At 38.0% G+C, this 20,963-nt stretch overlaps 1 protein-coding gene across 1 annotated transcript in view; it reads left to right on the top strand.

Annotated features, from left to right (window-relative positions):
* The window catches only part of LOC135710795 (ATP-binding cassette sub-family G member 8), a 206,071-nt gene that overhangs the window by 166,347 nt on the left and 18,761 nt on the right, over positions 1-20,963 (top strand). The window contains exon 2 of the mRNA XM_065233478.1: positions 6,808-6,949. Within this exon, the coding sequence (XP_065089550.1) occupies positions 6,825-6,949 (125 nt within the window). The 5' untranslated portion in view covers positions 6,808-6,824. The remainder of the gene's footprint in view (positions 1-6,807; positions 6,950-20,963) is intronic.

Raw genomic sequence — 20,963 nt, 5'->3', positions numbered from 1 at the left:
TTGGAGATGTGATTTGAAATTGTTGGGTAGTTGGCAGCGAATCCAAACATATAAAGCAACCAACGATACTGACAAAACGGTTGCTACGACTACCGTGACAAACTTGCTCTGTAACATAGCTCCATCGGAGGTAGGTGGTAGAAGGATAATGATATATTGCTTGCCTGCTTTGTTGCAATATACACCGATGAGAACATAGCTTGATCTGAATCGAAAAAAGACATAACAAAAAAATCCCATTAACACACGTGTATCATCTTCGGATTTACTTCGTGAAGCAGCTTGCCAACAATTTGCTTGTTTCCTTCTACACCTTGAGCTGTATCGCACGGGCTGCTTGTCATGAAAAAAAAGGAAGAAGATTATATCCTTATTGCTTTCCACTTCTGACACAGCGGTATCATTCGGTTCGTTGATCGCTTGTCATTTTGTTATTTGGAGATATTTTTGATTCCTTGGTAGTTGGTGATCTTCGGAATGATGCCTGATCAAGCTGAAGTGAAGTGTTGAACAAATATTTTTAGGATCTTTTGGAGATCTACAATCACCTGGAGGCCTTTGCAATAATTTCTGAGAAACCTGGTATCTTGAGAGGATATCTGAAAGATATGCTTTGAATTGTTGTGCAGTTGAATATCTTCAGAATCATACCTGATCAAACTGAAGTCTTAAGCAAATATTTGAGGATTTTTGGAGATGTCTGATCACCTGGACGTCTTTGGAATAATTTCTGGGCAATCTGCTATTGGAGAGAATATCTGAAGTTTTTACTAAAAATTACTCAAAACGATTTCCGCGTAAATTTTACTCAAACATTTCTCTACTACTTTGTGTCGGGCGTCATTTCGATCAGAGGTGACGTATACGGTATACGTTCTACATTTTTTTGTGAAATGTTAAAGACACCATTATGAAAAAATACAAGAGGATGACAAAAGGCCGAAAGACAAAAGGTTGAAAGACAAAAGGTCGAACTACAAAGGGTCGAAATACAAAAAAAGCGAAAGACAAAAAATGGAAATTCCAAAAGCTGATGTCAATATTCTGAAATTGATTTTTCATGATTTCAAACAAATTCTCAAAAGTAATGTATGATTTTTTACTATTTCACAAAACCCCAACCCCCACCCACCCCCAAATTTAATAATGCACAGTGGAAGCATGGAATCCCAGCAAAAAATCACACGTATCCATGCACAACTTACATGATTTCAAAATCTCATCCCGAATAGTATTCCTGGAGTTCCACCACCGACGAACCGACGTGACAGCTCATAGAAACTATTTTCAAAATCTTGCCCAAGACGTAAAATACTGTGGTAGTCACAGCACAGTTCTGTCAAAATCTCAGCATTTTCATTGATTCATTGCGGGAGTGAGTGTTACTTCCGTGTCCCGATCAGTTTTCTGTGGAATCCTACCGATAGATGGAGGGAAATCCTCTCCTTCAGAAAAAAAATCAACAAAAACAAAAAACGGCTTCAAACGAATGTAAACATTCTTGGCTCAAGGCAGTGCTGCCAGAAAAGATTGACAAATTGGTTCTCATATACTGCTCTACCACCGTTAGTATTAGTGAGCAGTTTTACTAATACATGTGTTTTACCGGTTCAAAATAATAAAAAAAAACACTGTCAAGTCGAACACTTTGACAGCGGATTTCGTGGTTGAAAATAATAAACAAATCGATTTTTCACTGCTACACTAGCAACGTTGCCGTAGTGATATCTTGCGGCAAGAAGTCAATGGTGGTGTGTGGAAGTGTGTCGAAGAGTGTTTAACACAAGGTGACAGAGTGAATTACTCCCGGTGTCCTATTCTTCAAATATTGAATTATTTTTAATACTCATGAAAAATGCAATCTTTTTAAATATTGGAAATTTTGCTAGAACAACAACTTTTGGACATGTTTTTTTTTTAATTTCTTGTTAGTGCGCTTTTTTATGAAGTGTAAGACAGAAAACAATATTTGAGGCATCTTAAATCATTTTCAGTGCAAAAATTACTCAAAAGGGTGTAATATTTAAAAAAAATTACCAGCAGGTGTTGTTCGAAAATTGTTGTCAATTTTTAAGTGTTTACGGTATTCAATATTTCAATAATTTGCATTTTTCATGAGCTTTTTTCTTTTAAAAAAATCAAAAATTAGAGAAGAACATTTTGATATATTGAAAGTGTCAATATTTTTGGACAAAATTGGTCGTAGCTGATTGTGGTAATTTTTTGAATACTTCCAGATCAACCTGCCTTCTTAGGAGAATATCTGAGAAACTTCGTTTAAATTTATGATCTTAATCTTCCGGATGAACCTTAATTAACTTGCAATCTTGATAAAATATCCAGAGGACTTTATTGAAATCAGCTGGAGATCTTTTAAATACTTTCTGACCAGCCTTCCAGCTAGGGAAAACATCTGAGAGACGCCATTTTGAACAATCGAAGATCTTCAAATCATGATCTGGATCAACCAGAGATCTTGGAAGAGGAACCAGAAGACTTTATTAAAATGTATCATCAGCTGGAGATCTTTTAAATAATGCAGATCAACCGGAAAGCTACATCTGAAAGCGAAATTTCACTAAATATGTTGAACAGTTGAAGTCCATAACAGTACAGTACAGTACATACGGATCAACTTGCCGTCTTGAAAGAATATCTAAGAGACGATATTTGAATATCTGAACTATTGCACATCGCATATCGCATATCGATATTGAAAAATATTCAGAGGACTTCATTCATATCTTATTCAAAATCCAGGAATATCAACGAAGTTCTCTAAAATCCTTCAAAGTTTCCTGAACTGCTACGAAGATTTCTGTACATCCACAAAGTTTCTTGAACTAAAAATTTGTTCCATGAATTCAATCGAAGCTCCCTGAACTTCTTTCAAACTTATTGTGCTTATCTAAAATTACCAGACCCTCGAAGTTCCCTGAATTTGCGGGAAGTTCCGTGAACTTTTGGTTGGTTCCTTTAACTGTTACCGAGTTGCATGAATTATTGAGACATTTCCATAGCTTATACATTATAGAACTAAATGAACTTATGCGAATTGCTTGTAGCTCTTAGAAATTTTCCCTGAACATCTGCACAGTTTCCTTGACTTCTATTTGTTTAATTAATTCCACCAAAATCGCATAACAATTTTCCAAACTTCCGGGAATGCCCTGAAGCTTGTCTATGAAATTTCCAAGAAGTGTATTGAGCTTTTTTGAAATACATTTTCAGACAATGTGCTACGAAGTTCCCTTAACTAATACGAAGTTCCCTGTAATGTTAAGAAGTTTGCTGAACTTCTACGATATTCCCTAAACTTCTGCAAAGTCTACTGCTTTTCAATAATGTTTAACGTATTTATTCGACTTGCTACGTAATTCGCGTAGCTTCTACAAAGTTTGGTGAACCAATATGAAGTTCCCTGAGCTTTTACGATTTTCGTTGATTTTCTTATTTTCTAGAAGTTCCCTGAAGTTCTACAGAGTTTCCTGAAGTTCTGTGAAACTTCCTGCACTATTCCAACACCACTGAAATTTATCGAAGTGCCCTGAAGTTTAAAAAAGGTTCCGAAACATTTATGAAGTTTCCTGAAATTAAACAAAGCTTCCTTAACTTCTACGAAGCTTCTAAAACTAATTCAAAGTTCCCATTTTTACGAAGATTTTCCAATTTTTTATAAAACTTCCTGAATTTAAACGAAATTCTCTGAAGCTCCAGAAGTTCCCTGAAATTCTAATAAATTAGCTGATTTTGTAGGATGTCCCCTGAACATCTACCAAGGCCCTGAAATTTTTCTAAATTCAATGAAGTTAATCAAAAATTCTTGAACTTAAATGAAGCTCCCGTAGTTTCTAATAAAATTCGCTATTTTTTTTTTTCAAAGTTCACTTAATTCGTACACACTTTGATGAAGTTCTACAGAGATCTCTTGACTTCTACAAATTTGATGGAGTTCTACGAAATCATCTGCACTCATACGAAGTTTATTGGAGTTCTACAAAGTTCACAGGGTTTTTTGAAAGTTAGCTACCCGAGCAAAGTCTGAGATCAAATTGAAATCTAAATTTGATGTTGTGATTTCGCTGATAATGATTACTCAGGTTGCCGTCGTTTTGGTCGTTTAAACGGTTAAAATATCAAAATTGAGAGCAAACAAATCTTCCTGTGATATCACATTGAAAACAAATTCCTCCAATCAGTGAGAGCAAACTGAAAACTAAATTTGATATCCATTTTTCCTGTTGATAACAAAACAAGTATTCAGCGGTGCCGGTGGTGTAGTGGTAAGCGTGATTGCCTCTCACCCCAGCAGGCCTGGGTTCAATCCCAGTCGGCGCCGCAGGGATGTTCTGAGGCATAACATCTCTGATCACGCCTTCCTTCGGAAGGGGGAAGTAAAGCCGTTGGTCCCCGGTTCATGAGTTGATGGGTCGATAGGTAGGGTCCAGGTGTGGGAGCTGCCTTCCTGGCGTCGGTAGCATTGGTGCTCAGCACGGAAAACAAGATCGACGGAAAACAAACCAAAGGAAAAAAAACAAAACAAGTATTCAATTTGATGTTATGCTAAGGCAATGAAAACAAACCCGCAACAACATATTTTTGAGTAGCTAATGTACAGCAAAATGAAAACAAATTTAGGTATCAAATTTGTCAATTGCATAAACTGAAATCAAATTATGATTTCAGATTGATGTTGATATCAATACTTGATTTCAATTTGCTGTCATTTTGATGCTGGACTTTGCTCGGGTTAACTCCTATAAACTGTGAACAATTTCCAGAACATCTACGAAGTTTTTTTTAAGTTCTCCAAAGCTTCCTGAAGATCTATGAAGTTCTACAAAGTTCCATAAATTTTCACTAAGTTCATTGGAGTTCTATGAAGTTCACTGGGCTTTTTGAAAATAAGTGGAGCTCCTATAAAAGGTGATCTCCAGTGTACAGTTCTTGGACGCTGTTAAGTAATACGAAGTTTCCTGAAGATCTATGAAGTTCTACAGCATTCCATACGCTTTCACGAAGCTCCTTAAACTTCTACTAAACTCTCTGTGATCAAATGAAATTAACTTAACTTCTATGAATTGTACTTGACTTCTAAAAAGTTTACTTCAAATCTACGGACCAGTCGTAAAATTATTCGGATTTTTCAGAACAGAACAGAAACTGTTTTTTTTTTTAAATTGCGGAAGAAATTCTACGGATTTTCAAAATTATGGTTCAATCCTCGTTCCTCCCTTTCAAAATTCTTCACTTTTTGAATTCAGTGGAAACAAATTTACCTATCTACGGATCCTACTCCATAAGTTAACGACACTGGATATTTGGGGCTCATTGGGCGCACCTACAAAGCAAGACCATGCGGAAGGCGGCTGGGTTCAATTCCCGGTCCGGTCTAGGATTTTTTCGGGTTGAAAAACTTCTCGACTTCCCTGGGCATAGAGTATATGCTTGTACTTGCCATACAATTATACTAATGCAAAAATTGTACAGGCATCGAAAGCTCTCAATCAACCCTTTGTCTATATTTTGAAGTCAATATGACCCCAGGATGTTATGTCTATGTCTATCAAATTTTATTAAACACCAGTTTTAAAGGATTTTCGCAATGAACTTAGCTTTATTTGAGAGGTACAGACAAAGAGTTAATAACTGTGGAAGTGTACCTAGAATACTAAGTTGAGAGCACGCAATAAGCTAATATGCGATAAACACTAAGCTTGAAATGCGAAGAAGAAGAAGAAGTAAGAAGGATATTGGGCCTGCGCTTTCAATCAAAGAAAATGCACACTAGACGTCCCACGCCATCAAGTGATTGCACAACACTCTTCCATAATGTCATAATACTGTCCGGCATCAAAACACATTCCATTAGAATCAAAGAAGGCCTTGCCGTTAATTGCATCCATGACACATAATTTCCCCCGTCTCGTTGAGTGCATGACTTCGCCGTTTGTGCAGATCTTGTTTATCCGACAAATTAGCTCAATCCCGGCTTACTCTATGATCAACACGTTGTCGTCGTCGTCGTCGTCGCCGTCGTCATCGACAGCCGTTAATGACATGAATAATTTCCTTTTAATAATCGTAATCATAACCGCCCGCCATAGCAACGGTGCACAAAGTAGGCGCGGACTTCTCAGCGAACTGTGCATTAACCCGGAGGACAACCCGGCGGTGGAGCTGAATTTGAATTGCTCACACGAGCAGACTTACGTAAGTCCCGGGTGATGTGTGGACGCCCTTTTTCCCCCCGTCCCCAGCATGGTCCGCGAGCGCCAACAATGGCTGTTACAGTTCTGTTTTTATGCCTTCTCCATCAAACAACGCGCGTTCGATCATTGATGTTAACCCAAGAGGAAAGAAATAAACACACGAAGCCGTCCGTCGTCGTCGTCGTCGGCGTCGTCTACCGTCTTCTGCATACAATACTGCAGCAATGCGCAACATACAAAAGCCAAAACAAGAAGAATGACTGTTTTTGTTGCTGTTGTTGATGTTGTTGTTGTACACAACAACAAGTCGAGAGGCGAACTCTCACTTTCACTTCTTGAAGCTGAGGCTTCGTCGTCGCCGTCATCGTTGTTGTTGTTGTTGGTCGTTACAAATTTACCACATGTAGTCCCATAAATCGTCTCTACGATCTCCTGAATCTCCCCGCGAAACTCAACAACACGTGTATGAATTGAAAACATGACAATCTCCTTCGCCACCCTCTGCTGCAGTCTGACAGCTTTCTGTTTTTACATCAATCTGTCAAAAAATGCAACAACTTAGTAACCTTTGGTACCCGTTTTCTCCCATCCACAGAACCCGGCACGAATGTTATGGAACTGCGCACGATGACCACCCCGAAGCAACAGCGCGAGGATCGACGGTACTCGGTACCTCACGGAATGCACGGGCTACCTCCCGGCGCAGCGGACGATCTTCACGCGTGGTCCATTTATAGGTTAGTTTTCTTCATTTTTGATTGTTTGTTTTGTTTTCACAACGCAACCTTCACTCTGGATTTCACCCGGTGCGGTGTCCAAATCCCAACGATCACGATTTGTCATTTGTGTCATCAAATCGCCGCAATTTGTTGTGAAGACATTCGGAAAAGCTCCGCAGCAATCCAACGGCCACGTCTTGTGAAAGTCAACAAACTCGGCGAGAAAATGCGCAACTTCTCACAATCACCGCAGAAATTACGGTTTTGATTAGGCCAAATTGGTTTCGATGGATGCGAAAATGCCCCGACCGCCCCCCGTCATAGCAGTCATCATGATGGCGGGTGGGGCATTGTTTCGTTATTTTCGCTGGTTTGATTTTTTTTTTACCTATATCGCTTCTCGTTTCGGATGAAGGTCGATGCGCTACGTGGTCGGTAAAATTGATTTTGGGTTTTGTTTTGGTTTTCGAAAAACCTTTTCGTACGGAGCTTCGAGGTTTTGGATTTCAGCGAGAAAAGGTGTGTGGAAGAAAAGTGGCAGCAGAGCGTGGTGAGATTGGGAAATGAGATCGGTTGTTGTGTGGTATCTGAATGACTAAAGAGGCTGGATTGGGTAAAGTGGCGACATCTCATCAATTTGACAGGTTGTCTGCTCGATTGGAATGACTTTTCCCATGACTGACACAGGGATGCAGGTTTACAGACATTTGTACAACTTGATCTGCAGTAATATTTGGTGTAAAAATTGCTCAAATTGGTAATTATTATAATTTTTTAGTATAAATATTAATGATATTAACTGTCAAGTGGACAGCTTCAAAGTAAAAAAAATATCAGTGTAACTTTAACGCATACACTCAATGACGTTTCACCGTTGTTGTTTATGTTTACTGCAGCTTTCATTTTTGCCTAGATTTTCGTTTTCGATAGCTCTGATCGATTTCGACTTCGACTTTTCATGATAAAAACGGTACTGGACGTTCCCCCAGCAGCAAATTTTGCCAGGTGCAGGCTCATGGCAAATCGAGTGTAATACGACCACGGAACCATCACTCTGGAAATTAATGACTATTTTCTGGGACAGAAGTGCGACCGATTATTTGCACTGAGATCAGCTAACAAATAATGCCGAATTTTTTAGAACAAGGAGCGAATTTTGGTGGCGGTGGCCAGCAAGATCATCAAAGAATGACTTGCATCTGGTGTGAAATCCATTTTTTATTAAACGAATGTCAAATGTACACTTCAAACCAAAAATAGTCGTTGCAAACAATCCTTCATAACTCTGAAATCTCTTAAACCTCTCAGAACTTTCACGAGCTTATTGAGCTGTATGTTCTCATTCAAAGGTCATCTCCAAAGCTCTCTGAACCTCTCCATAGTTTTCATAACAGCTTTGAAGTTTTGTAGAACACTTTATAGGTCCTCGTAATTTGCTGAATCTATCTATAGCTCATCAAACCTCTCAAAATGTATGCACTTTCAAAGTTTCCTTAGAAGTTCGGGTAGCTTCAAAAATGTTCAAAGATCTTCATAGAAGTTTAGAAAATTCCAGTACATTTTAGAACCGGCTAATTTCAGATAAAATTCCTGAATTTCAATAGAAGTTCTGATAAATTCGGGAAGCAAAAATATAGGAAAGTGTTGACCTCTTTCGATCAATTTCCAATAATTTAATGGTGTTCCAAGAACTTTAGTAAATATCCGAAGCGTTCAGAGAAGTTTCATAAACTTCAGGAAAGTTCCAAGAACTAGTGGAAAGTTCAGAACTTTATCTATGTTCGATTTATCTCTAAAACCTCTCAGAACTTTCACTAACTCTCCAAAGCTCTCTGAACCTATCCAAAGTTAGTTTAACAGTTTCGATGTTATGTAGAACACTTTAAAGATCCTCGAAATTCGCTAAACCTGTCTATAGCTCGTCAAACCTCTAAAAAGTTATTCAGTCTTCGAAGCTTCTTCTTCTTCTCATTCGCTCCCTAATCATTTCAAAGTTTCTTTGGAAGTTCAGAGAACTTCAGAAAAGTTCAGAGAGCTTCATAGAAGTTTAGTAAACTTCAGCAAATTTTAGAACCTGCCAATTTGAAATAAATTTCCTGAATCTCAATAGAAGTTCTGATAAATTCAGGGTACTCCAGAAAATAATAGGAAAGCTTCGAGTCTTAACATCGATTTCGAATACTTAAGTTATGTTCCAAGTACTTTAGTGAATATCCGAAGTGTTCAAAAAAGTTTCATAAACTTCAGGAAAGTTCAGAACTTTATCTATGTTCTATTTATCTCTAAATCCTCTCAGAACTTTCACTAACTTATTGAGGTATATGTTCTTGTTCAAAAGTCGTCTCCAAAGCTCTCTGAATCTCTCTAAAGTTTTCTTTACAGCTTTGAAGTTTGTAGAACACTTTAAAGATCCTCGAAATTCACTGAATCTATCTATAGCTCGTCAAACCTCTCAAAAATTGTTCAACCTTTGCAGCTTCTTCTTTTCATTAGATCCCTGATCATCTCAAAGATTTCTTAGAAGTTCGGAGAACTTCAGACTGGTTCAATTGAGTTAAGTAAACTCCTACAAATTTTAGATAAATTTCCTGAATTTCAATAGAAGTTCCGATAAATTCAGGGAACTCCAGAAAAAGTAGGAAAGTTTCAAGCTGTTTACATTAATTTCAAATAGGGGATATGGCTCTAATGTTGGTCTATGGATCTAAGATTGGGCCCATCGCTAAAAATCTGCTATTTATCAATTTTATGCCGACATTACATCCATTTCCTCTACTTCAATGATGTTCCAAGAAACTCAGTGAATATTCAAACCGTTCAGAGAAGTTTCATAAGCTCAAGGTGTAGTAGATAGAGTTAGTGTTGAATAAATAATGAGTAGAACCGAGTGAGCGTGAAGCGTGATAGTCCGTTTGTAAACGGAATCTCATTGGTTAGAGAATTTTTGATAGGTTGAAGGCATTCTTGTAACGAATTTTGGAGGTGACGGATCACCAGCAGCAGCAGAAACAGCAGCAACAGAAACAGCAGCAGCAGCAGCAATAGAAGCAGCCGCACCCGTGGGAGCTGCATCGCTAATTCGTGTAGCCGTGGCCGAGGCTGGAAACCTCGGTCCGGTCACGACAGAGGGAAAGTTCCAAGAACTACAAAAAAGTTCGGAACTTTGGGAATCTGAAAGGGTTGGTTCCGAGAAATTCAATTCAGTTCTATGATCTTTTGGATTTTTTTTGTGATCTTCACGACTTCACGAGTTAATGAAACAACTTCAAGAAAATTTCCTGAATTTTTCAAAGCCTTCAAGAAACTTCATAAAACTTCAGGTAAGTTCAAAGATCTTAAGGAAAATTCAGAGAGCTTTTCGAAATTTTTGAGAATTGTTTGGCAGTTCCATGAATATCCGGAAAATTGTGAAAACTTTAGGGAAGTTCCAAAAAGTTCAAAAAATGGCAGCAACTTTACAGATATTCCAAGATCAAAGTCCAGAAAACTTCAAAGAAGTTAAGAGTCCCATGAATGTCAGAAAGTTTTTGGGAACGTAAATGAAGTTCAAAGAAATTTTGTAAAATTTTGAAAACTTTATGTTAATTCCATTAACATCAGAAAAATTGTGAGAACCTGAAAATTTAATGGAAATTCCAAAAACATCAAGAACGTTCAGAACAAAATGGCAATTTTAAGATCTTTATGATAGGTTCCAACAGCTTCAGGGCAGTTCCAAAGATTTCAAAAAAGTTTCAAGAACTTCAGTGACGATCCAAGCTTGTGAGAAGTTCTACCAAATGCAGGAAAATTGCAGGAACTTCAGGAGCTTCCGTTGCAAAAACTTCAGTCGAGTTTAAAGATCTTAAGGGGAATTGCGTAACTTTGGGCAGTTCTGACACAATTCAGGGCAGATTCACGATTACCAAAGAAGTTCCAAGTACCTCAGAAAAGCTAGGTCTTGAGATCCTTAGGGATTTTCAGAGATCCTAAAAGGCCACCCACATTAGATCCGGATCTGACGCGTTGTTGCGAAGTGACAGCTAAATCTATTGTCTTCTTCTTCTTCTTCGCATTTTTTTCAAGCTTATTGCATATCGCATATTAGCTTATTGCGTGCTCTCAACTTTAGAACACTTAAGTTTTCAACTTTAAAACACTAAGTGCTCTCAACTTAGTGTTCTAGATGCATTTCCACAGTTATTGAGAGCTTTCGATGCCTGTACCATTTTTGCATTGGTATAATTGTGTGGCAAGTCCAGGGAAGTCGAGAAATTTTCCAACCCGAAAAATTCCTAGACCGAACCGGGAATTGAACCCAGCCACCTCCAGCATGGTCTTGCTTTGTAGCTGCGCCTTTACCGACTGAGCTAAGGGAGGCCCCTAAATCTATTGTCTAACTGTCAAATTTACGTTAACGCAACGCAAACGGATCTTATTTCAAGGTGTTCCAGGAACATCAGGAAAGTCCAGATTTTCTGGTAAGCTAAACGATATGTCAGTGTAAGTTCCGATATATTCAAGACAGTTCCATTAGTTTCTGTAAAGTTTCGAAAGAAATGCCAGCAACTCCAGAGAGCTTAAGAAGATATCAGAAATATTACGCAAACGTCACAGTAGTAGGTACACAGAACTTCAGGGATGTCTAAAGGTTTTCAGGACAGTTCCATTTATTTCAGGACAGTGCCAAGAACTATAAGATTGATAATTTTCTCGACTTCCCTGGACATAGAATACGAAACTATCGATTTTAAATTGGCTCACTACTTGACTAGCCTATTGGTCCCAAGCAAACGATTAACGTATCCCATTCTAGTCAAAATTCTAGTACTACACTATGTTTGTTTTGATTTACTATGAAAGTTTGACCGATAAAATGAGGGGTTCGTGGATTTTCCTATGTTTCGAGGGGTGCATCGATTAGCTTGGGACCGAAGATAGTACCAGAGCTGAGCCAAAAAGTTGAGCACGTATCTTCGGGACCTTCTGGTCTTAGAGTTACCTCTACGATACTATTGTGCTTGCCACACAATATACAAATTCGTGCTTTGGTTGGCATATAAATCTCGCAATAAATAACTGTGGAAGTGCATCTAGAAAACTAAGTTGAGAGCCAACAAAACGCTTTCATCAGAAGCGTTTCGGGAGATTTGAGAGAACTTCAGAAGAAACTATAGAAAATTTCAAGGAAAACCATAGATTTTTAGATAGCTTCACTAATTCCGAGTACTCTTAGGATGATCAGAGAACTGTCCCATGAACTTCAGGAAAATTGCAGAAACTTTCAAGGAGTTCCAAGGAATTCCACATAAGAAAAAATGCGAAAGCCTTCAGGAAGATCTGAGAATTTCAAGGAACTTCCGAACAACATCAAGAACGTTCAAAACAACATAGAATTTTTAAGATCTTTAGGGTAGCTTCTGATAGCTGCAGGACAGTTCCATAGATTTCAAGAATGCTTCGTGAACTTCAGTGAAGATCCAAGATTCTACTAAATGCAGGAACTTCAGGCGCTTCCGTTGCAAAAACTTCAGTTGAGTTTAAAGATCCTATGGGAAGTTGCGTAGCTTTGGGCAGTTCTAACAATTCAGGGCAGATTTACGGTTACCATGGGAATTTGAGGGTAATTCCGTGAACTTTAGGGAAGTTCCGAGAGGTTCATGGAAATTCCGAGAACTTTCAGGAAAATAGTGAGTATCTACAAGAAGTTCCAAAAAATAATGACAGTTTAGAGAACATAAGGGAATTTTGAGAACAAGAAAAAGGTTGGTAAAGGAAAAATCAATCACGGTACTGCAGAAAACGCTGCAAAAGTTTAGCGATGAAGCAGTCTACGGGTGAAAATCACTTTAATGAAGTTTAAAAAAAACCGTCGTGCAGGGCAGTTTTATTTATTTCCGAGTAGGGTTTGGAGGCGAACCAGCCCAAGGCTGAAAGCCTCCCTAATAAAGATAAATAATAATAATATTTCCGAGTAATTTCAGTAACATCATCAGAAGAGTAGTGAGAACTCCATTAACTAAAGAGAACTTCGGAGCGATCACACTTTTTGCCTGTAGATTTGAAGACATACTTCAAATCTCCGCATATATCGTACGAGATAGGCAAAGAATGTGCGTTTGACTTGAACTATCACTTGAACTACTTTTCAACTTCTATTCAATTTTCATACTGCCGTACTCTAACGGAATTATCTACCTATCCTCTTCTAGCTAATAAATTATCGCACTAAAGCTCTATGTTAGATAGCATTTCCAACCAACTATGACTTTTAAGAAGTTATTGGAGCTTCAGAGACATCCAGAGTGCTTCAGAAAAGTTATGAAACTTCAGAGAAGTTCAAAAATCTTGAGGAAAATTGTGAAAACTTTAGAGAAGTTCCAAGAATCCAAGGTCTCGATATTGTCAGGGTAGCTCAGAGATCTTAAGGCTGTCAAAATTACATCAGTAACGTCCAGACTTTCAGGCAAGTTTAAAAACCATGCACGTTCTGTAACTAGCTAAGCAACCAGTATGCAGTTAAACGCAGTCAAGCAGCCTTAACCCAGCCTGAACTACACTTATATATCATATGCCATTCATTCAAAACTGCTCTGCATAAACTTTTAGTTTCTCTCGCATGTTTTTTCAGCAACAAATCCACTTCATCGGCCATCCACGCGGTTACCAACCCAATCAATGACCGCGGAGAAAATTGTCGAAAAAACAATTTGCCTATACAGCCCGTGGAAATCGGAAGAGAAACTCGACCACTCTCAGTTGCTTTGCGATAACTGCTCAACACTGCCTTATTTACTTGAGTACAGTAACTGCACTGAGAAAAAAAAATTAAACAAAACGTTGTTTGTTTATTTTCCATCGATTTTCCTCGAAGCACCCCCACACAAATTGAGGATCATTTGGGGCAAGGGGAAGCAAAAGCTTGTGATAATAATCGTCGGTGGTTAATTTCTGGGGTGGTAACTCGGTGAAGTTCACTCTCTCTTTCATCGCATCCATCATCCGGTCGTCCTCGTCCACAACTGCGAGAATCTGAGGCAGAAAACGGCAACAACAACAACAACCGCTGATGCTGAGGAGCTGCTGCGGTGTAATAATTGACTAACTTTCCAGATTTCAGTGCGGACAATTATTATCGTTCGGTTGCTGGTGGAAGGTGATTTATCAAGATTGCTTAATTATAGTATGGATATGCGCTTGTGGAGACCGCATTTTGGGGGGATATTTAAAAACATTAAGCGGAAAAGGAAAGTTGCTGCGTGGTTCGGTGGTTCAAGATTTAAGTGTGAAGCGGAATTAAAGGGGGAAAAGTGTGTGATTGCCAAGGGCAGATGATTGTTTTGGAACTGCAACTGTCAATCGTCTTGTCGGATCTTAAATTTCTGAATTTAATGGCGCTTGTTGCTGATTTTGAAAGCTTTGGCTCGATTTGTTGCGAAGTTTTTCTCCATTTAGACTTGAGTGGTTCCAATTTCGACCATCTCACACGTCGCATTCAATTTCGTTCTTATCGTTCCCACCTTAGAAGATATATAAAGCTTGGTTTTAATGACACTTCTTCTGATGTTTACTTTTGCCTGCTTTTTTATCATGCTTTCAGCTGATCATGGTTACACATCAAAACCAGCTGATGAATTCGTTTGCGCGTGAATATGTCACGGAAAAGCCAGAATGGTAAGAGTTCCAAAAGCCACAAAAGATTTTAGCAGCTTCCAAATTTTGCCGAGGACGTCTAAATATTCATGTGAAACGCATACAACCATAGACTAAAGCGCTGGCCAGACTGAGCAGTTCTAACATGTTATAACGGTTGTCAAATAATTGCAACACAGAAACTACCATCAAGATAGCGCTATAACATGTTATAACTCTGTAGTCGGAACGTACTATAAGACCAGGGGATCTTGAAGAAGGATGCTAAATATTTTGGCTCGGGAAGTATCCAGACCTTCGGTTCCAGGCAGGCTAATTTGAGCACTAGACTGATGCAAATTTTGACTTTTTCGCTCCATAGTGCTTAAATGGTTTCAAATCGGGTCCTAATTAGCCTCCCAAAGTTTTAACTCATTTGGTTAGAAACAGACTTCGCACAATCCATTTACATATATAGCAGTTTACATATAAATTACTATGGGAAATCTCAACTTTTTGTTCATTGCCTTCTAGTCTTTTTTTTTCATATTGAGCTGCGAAACAGTTTGATAGCCATTCTTATAGAAAAATTTTTCAGCTACAACTTTGCAGAAGATCGTTTCTATGTAAAACGAGGCAGGAAATAGTTATTAATTATTTAAGAGATTGGTAAACTTATGACATGATCAAGCAGCTGCTCTGTAGGCAACACTGTATTTTGCAGTGTGACATAGTAGCCATGATTTTTGTGTTCTATTCAACGCCCCAGAAACACCAATGTTGCCTGCTGAGCAGTTGATTGAGCATGATCATAAGACCTCAGCGCATTGAACCATTGATAACTTTTGATCCTTGCATTTAATCAAAAAGTGGTCTTGAGCAAAGTTGTAGCTGGGAAAATTTCCTACAAGCACATTTAAAAGTTTTTGAAGCAGACCGATATGGTGAATTATTAGATAGACATGAACAAAAATCTTGGTTTCACCATAGTAATTCCCATACAAACTTCAAATGGTTTGTGCCATCTCAGTTTCTCCCCAAATGGGTTCAAATTTTGAGAGGTTAGTCAAGATCCGATTTGGAATCGTTTAAGTATTGTGGAGCGAAAATTTCAAATTTTGCATCACTCTATTGAGCACCCCTTGAAACGTAGCGAAATTCACAAGCCCCTTATTAAACTCTGTCAAATTTATAAGACAAAGAAAAAAACGCAGATTATTCTAGTACGAGAATAGGGCACGCTTATGGATGTACTTGGGACCAAAGGGCTAGTCAAGTAATGGGCCAATATTAAATCGTTAGTTTCATATTGATTGTTTGCGTGCGCCATATTTGCAAGTTTGACAGATAATTTTCATAAGTAAGTAGGAGTTTCTCTCATTTCTCATCTTTAATTCATAGCTCTTGAAAATTAGGATCCAGTTTCAGTCTACTTGTGATTGATTGCAACATCTGCTTTGTAAACAAAATGTGTAAGGCCCAGTTCTCGTGAACCAAAGTACACTCATGCAAACCAAGACCACTATCGGAAAGAAGGGAACTTTCCCTACCCGATGGTGGTTTTAGTTTGCGTAGGCGTACTTCGGATCATGAGAAAAGGGTCTTACAAGTTTGTTTGCATTTCGCATAACAACATATGTTTAGTAATAATAACACTACATTCACATTCAAATAGACAACAAAAGGAACAAAAACGGGAAACCTACGTTAAGGCTCAAGACTCCGTCCCCAAGTAACATTTTAAGTTCTATAGTGGTTTTAAAGCATGCTACAAGTCTAAATCATTTTCTACAGAACCCTCATAAAACCAAAATTGTTACTTGGGTCATTTCTTCCTTTTGTAAAGTTCCTGTTGTGAGGTTCATGAAGTCATCCTGAAGTTCTGGGTACTACCGTGAGATAAATGGAACTGTCCTGAAAATTTCTGTCCTTCTTTGAAATTCACAAAATATTTCAAGAATTTTCTAAAATTTTCAGGACTACTCTGGACTTCCCTGAATTTCATCGAACTTCTAAAAGTTTCTCCAATTTTTGCTGACGTTCATAGTGCTGTCCTGAATTCATAGAAACACTACCCAACAAACAATTCAAAGTCACAAATAAGCATACATATTGAATAAATGCTGTATAACAGTGTACAATGCTGAGTAAAACAGGATGTCGAATTATGTGCTGAAAAAACCTCATTGAGATCGATAGATGCGCCTTTATTCCGCTGTTTGCTCTGATATGATTAATTTACTTATTAAAAGCTTGATAAACGTTGACTGTCTTCCTGATTCAGAACCAAAAGTTTGATCTAATAACAAACTGAATAAGTGTAATTTTCACATACATTGACTGTTTTCCTTTGATTTAATAAAATGATTTATTAGACATCTTATAAATGTTTTCTAGCTCTATTATTTACAATATTACTTCATAAAGGTGAATACAGTCAGCAAAATAGCTCTTATACCACTATGCGATTCATTATTCCACAACACTGGTTCTGCCCAACAACAAGACGAAATCAGTAGAGTAGTGGTTGCCGTTTCCGCTTTCCAAGTAGAAGGTCGCAAGTTCAATCCCAAGCTCAACCCTTTTTTTTATTTGTGTTCAAAATCGTAATCATCGATCAAATCACTCACGATAACAAATTCATTGATTTAGTTTAATAAATAACCCAGCATCCTTTCCTTGGAAATTGGAGAGGGAAAAAGGTAGAACTGTAAAAATCATGTAATTCAACGATGAATGAATTAATGATTTCCACTGGACCTTGGGACGATCTGGAGTGTTTATAGGTATTCAGTTTCAAGCAAGCTTTTATTGAATATTGAGTAGCCCCCATATGATGTATTCTAGGATAGCTCAGATGGCAAGGCAGCGGCTGGTGATTGGAAGGTACATGATTCGAAACACAAGCAAAGGACATGTATGTATATGTATATGTGATAAATATTCTAGTATCTGTGTGGTGCATGCAACTCTGTCTGTCTCTCTAAATCGAATAATCGTTTAATAAATGTATAATAGTGTCTAATTTAAACGCTAAATATTGTTTAAGGAAGCAAAGATGTCCAATAAACACTGAATAATAAAACATTTAATCTATAAGCTCTGTTACAACTTATGGAAGTCAAATAAAAGCTGCTCGACGACATACCTTATTCAACACCATGTTGTGGTTGAATAAATTCTACCGATTCGTGTGAACAAAGCCTGAACAGAAATTATTAAAAAAAATTGTACAAGTTTTGTTAAGCATGCAGTTGAATAAAATCGTCAAGAATTCGTTTCTTCAAAAGGCAATTCAAGCTGAACATTGCATTAGGTCCTAAGTAACATTGATCGATCCTCTTCGTCGACTTTCTCTTTCGTTAATTCTCTAGATAAAAGCTTCTTTTATTGATTTATGTGCTGAAAATACCTGGGAATGTCTTTACATGGCCGTGGGGATACAAAGAGAAAATCGACGAAAAGAATCTGTCAATGTTACTTAGGACCTAATGCAAAGTTCAGCTTGAATTGTTTGTTGGGTACTTACTTCCCAAGCAACCAACAATTCCACATTCAACGATAAAACCCACTTTCAAATTCCATAAAGTGCATATAAAGCTCTAACACAACTTTCTGGATACTTTAAAAGCTAAAGAAAGCACACGAGGAACTTCAGGCTCTTTAGGTTCAAAAAAAAAAGTTCAAAAAAGCATCCCTAAACACTTCTTAGGAACTTCAGGCAAAGCTGAAAACATGGCCACAACAAAGTTCCCAGCGGAACTTCTTAGCAACTTTAAAGTATCTTATAAATTCCCTGCGGAACTTCTTAGCAACTTGAAGGTTTCTAAAAAGGTCCGTCATAGCTCACACGAAGCAATCCGCACAAGTCTTTTTTAGGAACAAAAATTAATGTACCTAAATATGAAATGCAGTGTTCACTTGGCTGTGGACAAAAGCAGGCCACTCCCGATGTGTGCCACGCGATCGTCTGTTTTCTCCGCAGCAACCAATGTGTGGTCCTCCTCATTGTTCTTCATCAGCAGTTCTTTCGGTCGATGCGTCGTCGACTTTGGAAAACAACCGTTTCGTGATGAGTGTGTGAGTGTGGGCCACGTTTTGCGTCCATTGCTGCAATGGAAGCGCTTTGCCCCACGATGGCGTAACTGCCATACAATCAAACCACTGGAAGCGGCTCCCGTTCTGATGGAGGAGGCTTTTTGGATAGCGGAAGATAAAGTGTTTATTGTATTGTACCTTTTGACTATAGTTTTAAGATGTACTGTATAGTGACCAAGAATCCTCGGCTCTGTAAAGTTAATTCGGTTGAGCCTTATCAAATAAATTATTGAACAAAAAAAAATAAATATGAAATGATCAGTGGCTAAAATAAACCATAATTCTTATATTTATGCAGTGCATCAATATTCCATCCAAACATAAAAAATTAAAGAGCAATTTCCTGGATTTGAACCCGTCTATTTGGCATGCGATCTACGAACGCTAACCACTGCGCCAATTTAAAATTCATTAAGGTGTTGTGTTTTGTATTCAAGTCACTCAGCTGGCACTGAAAACTCCAACAGTAGGCGAGACAACAGCTAACTTTAATAAGGCTCAGATGGTTTTGCAGTTCGTGCTGGGGCTCTCACGCAGAAGGACTGGTTAATTCTTCAAACAGCCCCGATACTACTACTAATACTAATGAACCAATACATTTTATACCTCTCGTTAGTAATAACTTTCACAAAGACCTGACTTTAGAATTAACTTTAATAAAAGTGCGAACTAAATATTAAATTGGTTTAGAGGACACAAACCTTTTTTAATTTATTTTCTAAAAGTTCTGTTCAAGTTACGCCAGAAGCTGCTTAGAATGCTCTTCAATTATGGTACCGGAACTTTCAAGTTCGGATAACGACTTAAAAATGAGGCTGCTTAGAATTCAATAGTCCACCTTCTACCAAGCAAAAGTCTCAAATAGCCTTTTATCAGAACTTTTGGTTACTTGGGATACCTCTCACACCCGAGTTCAAATCTCATCCCGGACAAGTCACGAATGACATTTGTCGGAATCCGCCTGTAACACTTTACAGCTCTTTAAACATGGCAGTAATGGAAACCAGTTTTCATAAAAAAAATTTGAAGATTTATTGGTACATTGCGAAGAGTAAATGTTAAATGTGACACTGGCCGATCTCGTGTAAGCATGCGGCTTAAGCGCCACTCCGGTGAAGGAGACCGCTTGCCAACTTGAGTTTGCCCGGATGAGACTGCCTCAGGGCGAGTCCAAGTATAAATCTTCCTAAAAAGAAGATATCGAGCCAGCTTGACTACCACCGACTACCAGCGAAGCAGGATAATCTATCACATCAACGAAATATTTCTCTAAAGCTGCCGGTAAGAGAACACACAAACCTAAAACGACGCTACACGTCAAGAAGTTCTCCTCATCGGCAGTTCCACCTGCTTTCCGCCAGCGGCGCAGCCACAGCAAAGCAGATACGCAACATAAAAGTCAAATTCCGACCACGCGGAAGACAACAACAGAATTACGAAACGGACCCGAAACAACGTGAAGACACTTTCTTCCTCTCATTCCACACAATAATAGTATTTTCTGGAATCAAATCAAACATTTATTGTAGGAACGAAAAAAAACGGTAAGTTTGTATTCAAACTAAAGTATGCCTTTGCGAATTTGTGTATATTCTACACTCAAAAAACTTGTCACATAAATTTCACTGGAAAAAAAACACGTAACCTTCTGATATTGAAAATTGTCTGTTGTCAAATCGTATTAAAAGCAATGTAATAAGCTTTGAAACTTAGATGAATATACTTAAGTATCAAGTGAATTTCATGTAAGATAATTTCACTTAGATTCTACATGAATTTATAATGTGAAAATTTCTGTTGGCAGTGACGTAAATCTCACTGTTCGCTGTATGGAATGTTATGGGAGAATTGACATAATGATGTCGTCACTTGATTGCTCAGCAATGTTTACAATATTTTTGCTTCTAACACCAGCAAGCTGCCTGTTGGCCCGGACCTTATATAAACGTCATTGCCTCTATACAAGCTTCCGAGTAGGAAAAAAAATATAGAGATGATCAATTCCAAGTTTGATCAATGACGTTTATATGGTTGTTTACACTCTAATCATGGATTTGTCCGGAAATTCTGATATTTTCATACCAAACAAAGACCTAAAATTTAGTATTTTGACGTAGGAATAGGTATGAGGTACCCAGCCCCTAACATCTTGACAGCACCCATAAATGTAAATGGTAGCTGAAAATTCATGAGCCCTTGTTCCACTAAGGCGGCTGTTTTAATGGTGTACATTTAAAAAACGGCGTAAGGTGTTAATAATATTTTTTTTTTAGTGGGAACGACACTCATTCAGATGCATTTTATTTCAATAAAGACTTGGAAG

This window comes from Ochlerotatus camptorhynchus, unplaced genomic scaffold (genome assembly GCF_037179485.1).
Source record: "Ochlerotatus camptorhynchus isolate MF236.1 unplaced genomic scaffold, CSIRO-AGI_Acam_v1.1 ptg000402l, whole genome shotgun sequence".
Classification (NCBI taxonomy): Eukaryota; Metazoa; Arthropoda; class Insecta; order Diptera; family Culicidae; genus Ochlerotatus; species Ochlerotatus camptorhynchus.
This window is presented reverse-complemented; position numbering and strand designations above follow the sequence as displayed.